We start from the raw sequence: 11,551 nt of genomic DNA on the forward strand, positions 1-11,551 counted from the left end.
ACTATTACAACTATTGTCATTATTATTATTATTATTATTATTATTATTATTATTATTATTATTTTTATTATTGCTATTATTATCATTATTATTAATATAAGAATTTTGGCAACAACGTAACTATAAGTACTATAGCAACGACCACTGTTGTTACTGTTTAACTACTGTTGCGTGTGAACACAGCCGATCCCACATGGATTGCCTGGTTCAAATTCAAAGGAGTGAGATTTAGATATAGGGGGGGGGCTTGTACTGTATAGAGGGTTGGTTTAAGTTAAATTAAAAAAATAATAATACAAAAAAAAACAAATAGTGATTAAAAATTAAATAGAATTAAAGGGAGAGGAAGGTTAGTACAATTAAGATTAACTAATTAATGAGAAAAAGCCTATGGCATAAAAAACCCAGATTTATTAAAAAACGAATCAGAATTAATACAATTGAAGAAAAACAGTTAAACTAATTATACCATTAACAATGGGACCAATAATAAACCTATGTTGTGTTGGTATGGGTATGTGTGAGGATGTGCGGGAGGACCTGGTGGTGACGACTCCCAGTGTGTGTGAGTTCAAGGCGAATGAGGGAGGAGTGATCTCCTCTGCGAACCGGCGGGCCCTGCACGGTCGCACGAGTCAGCGCAAGGCTGGTGAAAGTGGACCGACGCCCGAAAGTCGAAACTAACTACCACCTGCGGCAGCTCAGTAGTGATGTTATGTGAGTGGCGTATTCGAGTGAGGACCCTGATTCCGGAACGAGAGACGAAATGGAGCGGGCGAAATGTGTTGAAGACGACGGGATGACGAGATGCACTGAGTAGGTGTAATAGACGTATGATAAGTATGATATGTAGTGACGTGATTGAATGCGGATGCGTGGATAGAAGTTAACCTAAAATGATGGTGGATATATTTATGTAGACAAAAATACTGAGCGGATGATGATAGAGGTTGTAGGGTGATGTGACGTATGGATAAGCTGTTCGTTGACGTGAGGTGAAATAATTAGCGAGATGTGTATTGAGCAGGGCGCAGATGATGCAGATGGGATAAGTGTAGGCGTGCAGACGGGTGAAAAGGATAAGCCGAGAGCGATTGTGAAGGTGATTTCGGGTAGAGAAGGGTTGGATAGAGAACAGAAGAGTAGCACGAACGAGAGGACCAAGGTTGTGATGACGGTGAGGACGAGCAAGATCGATGGATGAACGATGATCAAATGAGAATGGAGGCTGTAGAGGCACAGACCTAGCACGACGTGTGCTTAATGAGATGTGATGAAGAAGCAAGTCATGAGAGAATGAGATGTAGGTCGAGTTAATGAACGAAAGATGAAGATGAAATACAAACTAAATGAATTATGATGAAAAGACTTAGCGTCTCGATGTCGATGTCCTGAGTCCTGGGGCTCGATGACAGCGGCGAAATCTCCTGCTGACGGTGCAGACTGCAAGCGATAAAAAAAACACTAAGCGTGAAGATGCTTCCAATTCGGCAGGCCAAGCAAGAGAGAGAGTGCAAGCTAAAAAATAACTGCCAAGTCCCGAAGTCCCGCCCCTCCCACCACCGCGCCGACGGGACATGAGCCAATTAGCGACGGAGGCGGGCGCGCGCAAGGCTCCAGGGGAAAATGAGGTGCGTGCGATTCTGGAATTCAGAACGAAAACGGAATTCGCTCAATTCCGTCTCTTGACGGAACAACTACTAATACTAATGCTAATTGATATACGTAATACCCCGACCGTTTACTCACCCAACCATTCAATCGAAATATTTAGCGATTTTATCGCTCTTTTTGGACCAAGTTCGATTAAATAAACGAACAGTGTTTAGCATGAGTAAATATTAACAATATTCTATCTGAATGTTAATATTGAAGTACAAGGAAATTCAGTAGAATTTGAATGTAAAAGAGCAAGAAAAGGTAGGAAGTGAATTACCTTCCATTCCCTTGACGCATGTAGGAGAGTAAGTTTTCCTGCATCGTTTCCGAGCCAGCGCGTTACCGAAGTCCGCTACTCCCTGTAAAAAAAGCCCGGAGACGTCTTCTTTATATTAATTATAAAGAATCTATTACTTTAAAAAAAAGATAGGATCAACACGTTAAATTTTGAGAAAACAGTGAGGAAAATGTCGAACGTGGGAATGGTTTTGTTCAGGTGTTGTAAGTGCACATGCACTGTATATATATACAAACATACAAGCATAAGGATTTAAGTCCAACACAAGTATAGGTATACAACAGCAGAAGAGAGCAAGAGAGTACGGAGTTGTCAGTTTTATCGTAGCAGGGTCGTCATCTTTACACAAGATACCTCGGGAAAACTCATAATTTTTTAAATATCTATTTCCCGATGTCTTTTCTAAGTATTATTGATATTTCACTGACACACTTATATAATAAATATCATTGTGAAAAAAAATACAAAAAATTATTTGCATGATAAGTACCCCACAATAGATACGACACCAAACGCCCAAGCCTCCTCCACCCTGGCATTGCGCACTCCGCGCTGGTTGACCGCGTGTATCTTAGTTTGATCTCGGAAAAATAAAAGTAAGTTGTTAAAATTTATTTAGTTTTTTTAACCTTTCTTTCTTTCGTTCCAACGTGAACATAATTTCTAGTGTTTGTATCATTACTCGTTGCGGTATTGATACCCTCTGAACCACAGTAATAAATAATCGATTGTTCTATACGTAAAATCTAGAACAAACACCATTACTTGCGACGGTATTGGTGGCTTCTAGACTGGTCGCGAATTAGCTCACAAATTTGCCCCTTACGTAGGCTCTAGAACAATACCTTCACTCGTGACGGTGTTGGTAGCTTCTAGATCGCGAACACGACGCCTTCGATAAACTGCTCCGGGTAACATTGACAACCCCTACGCGCGTCGCGAGTGAGTACATCGAGATACAACACAACAACCGCTCCAAAGCATAGCAACTTGATTTCCTTCACTCCAAAACATTTGTACCCTCTTTTTCAAATACTCTACAGCGTATTTCAACTATTTTTTAGCTACGCGTCTCACCTACGCGCCCAGTGTGAGTCCCGAGTTATTAAGCGCAAGCTTAGACTCGAATAATTCGTCGCACTGACGTATCAACAGCAAGGTTAATAATAAATATAAATGAAATATGATTATTTAACTAAATAAAAAAAGGAATACAATTTTAGTATGGTAATTAAGATTTATTTTGACAGTAAATATTGTATTATCAGTTTGATTCTTTACTTCTTTTCTATTTAATTTACATAAATATTTAAATGTCTTGATGGTTATTTATTGCCATTCGATTTTCCATTCAAACCAGCTTAATCTATATTCTGAAAGAAGTAAGAATATTATACATGAAACATTATTATAATAGTTAATGATTATTCGTATGCTTAAAAAGTTCTTTATTTACTCTTTTATGAACTCTATTGTAATGCTTCATCATAAATGCATCTTTTCTTGACAATTTTTTCCACAGTATTTAATCGTGCTTCTAATTATGTATTTTTAAATGTCAGTAATATTAATGACAAACTTAAGTACATTAGATGGCTTGTGTAATGGTACATGGTTGCAAATGACTATAAGTAAAATATAGAATGTGAAATAATGACTGGAGAAAAAATAGGAAAGAAAATTTTTATTATGAGAATAACTTTAAATACTGAAAATAGTTCTCCACTGCCCTTTATTTTATACAGAATAAAATTTACTTTAACTTTAGCTTTAGCTACGACTATCAATTAATCTCAAGATCAAAGTTTTGATGTTGGTCTGTACTCAAAAAACTTTATTTAGCATTATCAAAATGCAAAAATAAATATGGGGTATTTATTAAAATAGAAGAAAAAAAACAATTTGATGATAGAAAATACTGTTTGAAAAGGCGTTTTTAATTAATATATACTTTTTTACCAAAATTTACACAAAAAAATTACATTTGAAAACCTGTACTTATTTTTTTGAATTATTTAAATAATTAAATAAAGAATAGTCGAAGAATAAATAATTATTCGTAGCTTATAGGGCTCTGCAATATGAGTCATATTTATTCGCTATGTGCAGTAATCTGAAACAGCGCCACCTGCAGGGGAGATGGAGGCGATACCAGCGTTGGACACGATGGTGAAAAGTTTGAGCCCACAGCCCACTGGGCTGAGCCCAGTCGCTTACTTCAAAGCACATCTCTGCCAGCCTCTGTTTTCAGCGCCACCATCGACCAATCAATAAACTAAGGCCGTTGTATATAGTAACACTGCAGACGACTAATTAGTGATTATATACTCTCTTAACCATAACTGTATAGGTAGTAAACAAAGCAACGTAACTTTGGACACTGCAGATTGCTTACTGTCTGCTTTAATTAATGAAAAAATAAAATAATAACACAAGCGCTAATCTCCACACAACCCGGGGAGCTTACTGGTCGCTTACTTAATTTACTATGAATAAAATAATAATGCAAGCACCAATCCCCACACAACCCGGGGCTTTCACTGGCTGCTTTAATTATTGATAAAATAAAATAATAACGCAAGCGCCAATCACCGCACAACCCAGGGCACTTACTGGTCGTTTTAATTATTTAAGTAGCGAATAAGCTCCCCCGATTGTGTGGGGATTGGCGCTTGTGTTATTATTATTTTATTTTATCAATAATTAAAGCAGCCAGTGAAAGCCCCGGGTTGTGTGGGTATAGCTGCTTGCGTTGTTATTTTATTTTATCAATAATTTAAGCAGCGAATAAGCTCCCCCGGTTGTGTGGGGATTGGTGCTTGTGTTATTATTTTATTTTATTAATAATTAAAGCAGCCAGTAGGCGCCCTGGGTCATGTGGGGATTGGTGGTTGTGTTATTATTTTATTTTATCAATAATTGAAGCAGCCAGTGAAAGCCCTGGGTTGTGTGGGGATTGGTGGTTGTGTTATTATTTTATTTTATCAATAATTAAAGCAGCCAGTAAGCGCCCCGGGTTGTGTGGGGATTGGCGCTTGTGTTATTATTTTATTTTATCAGTAATTAAAGCAGACAGTAAGCAATAGGCAGTGTCCAAAGTTACGTCAAGGGAGTATATAATCACTAATCAGTCGTCTGCAGTGTTACTATATACAACGGCCTTAGTTTATTGATTGGTCGGTGGTGGCGCTGAAATCAGAGGCTGGCATAGATGTGCTTTGAAGTAAGCGACTGGGCTCAAACTTTTCACCATCGCGGCCAACGCTGGGCGATACTGAACAACACGATTACATGGCCTGTTATGGGCTGCAAACTTTTTTAATTGTTTTTTGTAGTTCTAATCCATTTTTGATATTTGAAGTATGGATTTTCAGTGTCAAGAATTTGTTTTAAACAGATAAAAACTATTATTTAATAGTTAAAAAAAATAATGTATCAAAAACTGGTTTTCTGTTTGATACAAATTCTGACCACTGAAAATTGATACCAGGAGTATCGAAAATGCATTATAACTAAAAAAAACAATAAACAAAGTTTGCAGCCTATAACAGGCTATGTAATCGTGTTATCCAGCATTGCCTCCTTCTTTCCAAGCAGGTGGCGCTGTTTTAAATTATTGCAAAAGGTGAATAGGGCAAAATATCCACAGTTTCTACTATTTTATAATTATGAGCTATTTATGTACATAGTTATATTATGTTATTAACAAAAAAATTTGACGCCCCAAGAACTTTATGCTTACGAATAAAAATTTTTAATTTTTTTTCGTAAGTCTTTTTATGTATTAATAGATATTAGATATTAATGATCATAAACGTATATGTATTATTAGTATGTATAAAGTCTATCTAGTTGTCTCCTAGACGGTGTAGGAGAATAGATGAACAAATTTTTAATTCTAAAAGAACTTTTTTTAATATAGTAAGAAAGCTTATTTGGAGTCGGAAATTTATAGCCAATTTAAAAAAAGATTATGCGCAGACAGTGGAAGTGAAATAAAAAATAACATAAATCGTATGGCAGGCAGCGGGGGGAGGACGGTGGGTGGTCAAGAAAAATTGTGTGGGTGGGCAGTGGGAAAGGGCTCGTACCAATATTTACTGGGTTACAATAAGAGAGAAATAAGATGAATTTTCCCTTGAAGTTTTGTAGAATGCTCATATAATATATATATATACTAGCAGCTCCCCGGTTTCGGCTTCGCCCTAGATTCACTGAATAGAACACCGAAATGTGTTGACACGTAATGTAAAACGTTTTCAGTTAATAAAAATTTTACATCTATTCCTGAAATTTCTCAAAACAAAAATCTTCTTATTAAAGTCATACTTATTCGGAATTCATGCAGTTTATAAGTGATGTACGCAGTATGTAAGAAGTGAATAAAATACAATTGTGACGTTGTATTTCTCACCCTATGACAAGTAAAGCGTCCCGGCCAGGGCGGTCCCGAACAACGTCCAAAGACACGAAAATTTATCCCCGATTCAGCACTTGAACTTACGCAACTGGCACGGCATCTGAAACGCGAAAATACTGCCGCTCTACGACGCTCGCGGCTCGGCCACCTCAGCTCGGCTTCCGGAGACTCTCACCTAGAGGAAGTCCCGCCGGGGGTAGCCCGTCGGAAAGCGAGCTACTCTCCTAGGGAGAAGCGAGCCCCATGCCCTAAAAGAAAACGCTTTCCAGCACTGGCTTACAAAATAAAGACACGAAATGCGGTTTTCTCGAGTTATCTACTTCACTTTATTTTGTTATTCACACTGACGCAGGCGTCTAGGCCTAGAAAATCTCGTCGAGATCAGTCGCTATGTCGCGGCACGAATTACGCAATCACGCTCTCTCTCACCCACGCTGCTCGACGATCCCTGTCCCAGGGGCCGGCTCTCGCGGCTCGCCCTGGCTACACGCGGCTGATACACGCACACACACACTCGATTTCACGCACTACTTTTCGCAACGGCACTACGCTACTTTACCTCGGGGTTCACCATCGCACTCTTCTTCCGCGGCTACTCGGCTGGTAACCTTGACTTCGCTGGCACGGATGACGGGGGGGGGGGGGGTGATCGTTTCTGGGTCGTCGGCGTAAGGTGGCTGCTCGTGGTCGCTGGCTCTCTGTCTCTTTCTTGATTCTCTCTCGATTCTCTCTTTATTCCTACCGAAAACACGAAAACTCGAAAAGCTCTGGTTCGCTCGAAGGCTACTGCAAGAGTGTTGCGTTAGGCCCACCAATTAGTGCAGCCTCGCACATTACCGCACTATATCTACATACATACTTCTGAATCTTACCGCCAGGATATCATTCACACACACTTGAGCGCGACGCAATTTATAGTACATACGCTTAATACAGATACATAGGTATACATACACTCTTCGTCGATGAAGCAACACTGGATTAGCACAATGGCGCGGTAATTACAAATATTTCATAATACGCAATCACACAGGTAGACCCTTACATACTAGAACTATACATTCTTGGGCTTTTCTTCGGTGCTATGTCTTCTCTTCTCTCCTTGGCGCTACTCCTTGTATCCGATTACTCTCACGTAGAACATGAAACATACAGACCCGGACCTTTATTAGCTTCTTGTAAATAAAAATAGATTCCACCTTGATGACGCGTTTCGGCGCTTAATGCTACAGGGTCAGAGAAAAATGACTCCGTCATACAATTATGTTGAGAAGTACCGTGCGTTCCTTATGTCATAAAAACAGGGCCGTTGATTTGATTTTTTTCACGTTATAATAAATGAAAGGGGCTATTTGTTAAGACTATAAACATGTAAATCTAACAAAAAATGTATTGTTGAAAAATTGTTTTTTCTAGTCTTACAATCTTTTTACCAGAGCAATAAAGTCCTGGAGCTTAATCCCTCCATTTTTATTGCCACAATGAATACAAATACTCATTATTCTACCTATTTGAAAATCTGAAAGATTTAAATCATTACTGTCAGGGTTATAATGGAAATCTGATTCCTCACGTAATGAATTCCTTATTTATCGAATTTGACACTGCTGTTTCAGTCTCAATGAATCTTCAGCGTCAGTTTCTCGACGCCAAAAACTTTAAACGTCTCCTGGTATTACGCCGAAGACGTTGGTGTCTAAAGCTCTTTCTTCTTTTGCAGAGCTCAGTCGTTTTGGTGATCTAAGGTGAGGAGGTTGATTCGTGATGCTTGCCCGTTGGAGATTGTCCTGTTTGCTAAAGTTTACTTTTCATTCATAGCTGTTAGGTTCGCCCAGCACAGACCTCGAAGAGCATCGGTGATTCCTGGTTGAATGATTATAGAGTTAAGAGAGTTATGTAATGTAGGGTTATCGGTCGCTGGGGTTTCCAGCCTTGCGATGAGCAACTCCGCTCGTGACGTCTGCTAGTAAATGACGGACTTGGTTTAATAGGAGCTGGCTTTACATAGTCTTTTAGTCGACGAATCGTTTCCGGAAATGGTAGTTGAAATATATTTGTTGGCAAGGTAGTTAAAACTTAGATGGCTCTTAAAAGAACCGATGAGATTGATGGTTAAGTAGGGAACGTTAATACTTAAAGTGGCCCTGAAAAGGGCCAGCGGTGAAACTTCCAACTATTCTTTATCATTATACTATAGCTAGACGTCTCCTGGTATTTCGCCAGAGATGTTAGCGTTCATAACATCTTAGTATTGGTGGCTACTCGTCAATCACTATGGTTTAGGATGAAGTTCGACGTAAGTCCACTAGAGAACAGTGTCGTCGGTAGCCGGGTTACCCAACTGCACGACTTCCAGCTTCAGGCTTCATGCACTGTCGGTGAATAATTGTGTATTTGGAATTTGAATTTTTTTTAATTTATTTTAAAAATACTCCTTATTATGTCAATTATGTTTTACAGAGTGTATTTACATATCACCTAATTTACTCTAATGTAATATATGTTTCTTACATTTTAGACGCATATGTATACCTCTAAGTCATGTCAAGTTTATTTGTTTAAATACAGGTTATCGGATTTTTGTTTCTTCGTGAAATGAATCAGCTTGTTGTTCAGCTTTATCATGGAGAAATAATAGTAAAAAACCATATAAAATCTTTATTTGGACCTTAATCTATATTACTAGCCACTTATGTACTCAACTATTTACAACGATTACGTTATTTGGCACTGCTGCCATCCCATGAGCATACTCGCTATATGAGTAAATGGTGGGGGAGTTTGTGCTTCATTTTAAATAAAGCATTCGTTTTATCATAAGTTCCTATGTTTTTTTAGTATTTCTATCGTATTTGTCTGATTTTCAAAAAAAGTTTTCAGTTAATTTAAAAATGAAAACGCATTTTGATAATGTGTTACGTCAGCGCAACGTATTATTTAGTCTAAGCTTTCGCTTAATAACTCGGGACTCGCACTGGACGCGTAGGTGGGACGCGGAGCTAAAGGGTAGTTATTTTTCTTGTCTGAGTATTTGAAAGGGGATGAGGACGACCATTTTGATTAAATCGACGCGATTGTCGAGCAATAATGCTGGTGCACTCGTTCGCGGCGCGCCTCGGGTTTATTGAGAATACCTGGTGCAATGTGTTGGATAGTATCCCGTTCGCGATCTAGAGGTTACCAGTACCGTAACGAGCAAAGGTAGTTACACTCTAGAGGTTACACAAGGGGGTAAAATGGTTTAAGTTCGCGACCGGTCTAGGATCCACCAGTACCATCTGGAGTAAATGTGATTGCCCTAGACTTTACGTGAGGAATAATTCTTTTTATTTAACCTCGTAGCATGGTATTTTATCGATACCGAATGTCGAACTATAACAAAACACGTCTGCGTTGAAACCGAGAGAAAAAACGGAAAAAGACTTTCACTTTAGTATTACAATTTGACTTACTTTTATTTAAAATATACAGTGGAGTGAACCAGCGTGAGGTGTCCGAGATCAAAGATTGAAAACCGCACTCGTGGAGGACCGTGAGACAGCAGAGGCGGACTCTAGCTACCTAGTTAACCGTTCGAGAGTGAAATTAAACTGTAACTGTACCTCGCTTCGCAGTAGACTGGGTTGTAGCAGAGGCGGACTTATACTACTCAGTCTACTTTGAAGGGCTATCGTCGAGCCAAGTCTAGTCGAGTGCTTTTCTCGGGGCCTCTGGGCCTTTTTATAAGGAGTAGCAGACCTCGACCATGCGCTGACTGTAAAACGACGCAGGAAAGCTTGCCGCCGAAAATTTTGGGGGAAAAAACAATAGCCGAAGATCTAATTGGCTGGAGTTGCTCTAGTTTAGCCACTCAAAATTAGCACTTTCTACCTCTGGCTAGCTTTCCTACATGCGTCAAGAGAGGGGAAGGTAATTCACTCACTTGCACCCTTCCTTTCTCTTTTACATCAAGATTTTACAGACTTTCCGTGTTATTTAATATTAACCTTAGGATAACATATTGCTAGAATTTACTTAGACTAGGCATTGTTCGTTTATTCAATCAAATTTATTGCAAAAAGAGTGGTGAAAATCGCCCAATATTTCATGTAGGTGTTGACTGAATAATCGTTCACTGCATTGCCATATTAATCATAGGGTTAGTAATAATAATTTGTACACATTATTAACTATAATAGTTGCTTGAGTTGCCAGATACATTAATCGAACAAGTTGATAGTCGGAAAGAGTAATTGTTAACAGCGGTTCAACCACTTATCTCTGAAGTAGCTGTAGTTGTGGTCCAAATACAAATCAGGTGTTCGTCGTGACCCATTGTTTGTTAACTTAACTAAGCTTGTCGGTCATTTTAATTTATTGTTAGCTACGAATATATTTTGAAATGTTAGTAGTGGGATCAATTCTCATTTTCCCTTTTGCTTACTCTTTGGAGAGGATGTTGGCACGTGGTGCCCTGAGGATTTGAAAATTCCGTTACTTACATTGGCTCGGTCGTACAAACTCTTTCTCGACATATCTGAGTCAGGAAAAGGGGAAAGAGCTATTGTTGACTATAGGCTCAATTTTCCCGCTTTCCTTTACATATTGAAAAGTAGCAACATTTGTCCGGATTACAAAAATTAGGTTTTTGCGAATGGTATAAAAATTCTATAGTGCAAGAGGGTGGCTTGGCAACTCATGTATCAAAAACGAGCGAAAACTAATCATGTCGCTTTATTAGGTTTACATTAGTTAACATTATTATTTATATTGTGGTTGCTTGTCAACTACACATTAACTCTATCTTAGTCAACTTGTCTAAGTTCTTATCTACTGCCACAACTGTTTCTAGATAGCCTTTTGCATCTGTTAGTTATTTAAAGTTATTTTATTATTTTACACTTTGAAAAGTATTTCATTTGATTTCTTTTCCGGTCAGCATGGGCCAGCGTGCATGTATGTGAGTCATGCATGGGCGTAGTACCTTAGCTACGAGCAATCTTATAGGTGATTTACTTCTTTTCAGATGCACATTGGCTTCTGCTTTTTGTGTTCTAAAATCGGCACGGAAATTTTTGAAGAAAGGGGAAAAAAATTAATGTGGATACACCGATGTTACAAATGTATCAATTTTACGTACTTGTCTAATTTGTGAGTGTCTTGTTCTTGGTTTCGCGTTGGTTATCATTCTTAAT

General features: G+C 38.6%; 1 protein-coding gene across 1 annotated transcript in view; it reads right to left on the reverse strand.

Moving 5' to 3' along the window:
* Nucleotides 1-6,999, reverse strand: part of LOC106637958 (sensory neuron membrane protein 2) — an 81,178-nt gene extending 74,179 nt beyond the window's left edge. The window contains exon 1 of the mRNA XM_089590951.1: nucleotides 6,937-6,999. Coding sequence (XP_089447077.1) covers nucleotides 6,937-6,951 — 15 coding nt within the window. The 5' untranslated portion in view covers nucleotides 6,952-6,999. The remainder of the gene's footprint in view (nucleotides 1-6,936) is intronic.
* Between the last annotated feature and the right edge of the window lie 4,552 nt (nucleotides 7,000-11,551).

This window comes from Copidosoma floridanum, unplaced genomic scaffold, assembly GCF_036245765.1.
Source record: "Copidosoma floridanum isolate Cflo_tuat_1 unplaced genomic scaffold, Cflo_Japanese_pri ptg000013l, whole genome shotgun sequence".
Classification (NCBI taxonomy): Eukaryota; Metazoa; Arthropoda; class Insecta; order Hymenoptera; family Encyrtidae; genus Copidosoma; species Copidosoma floridanum.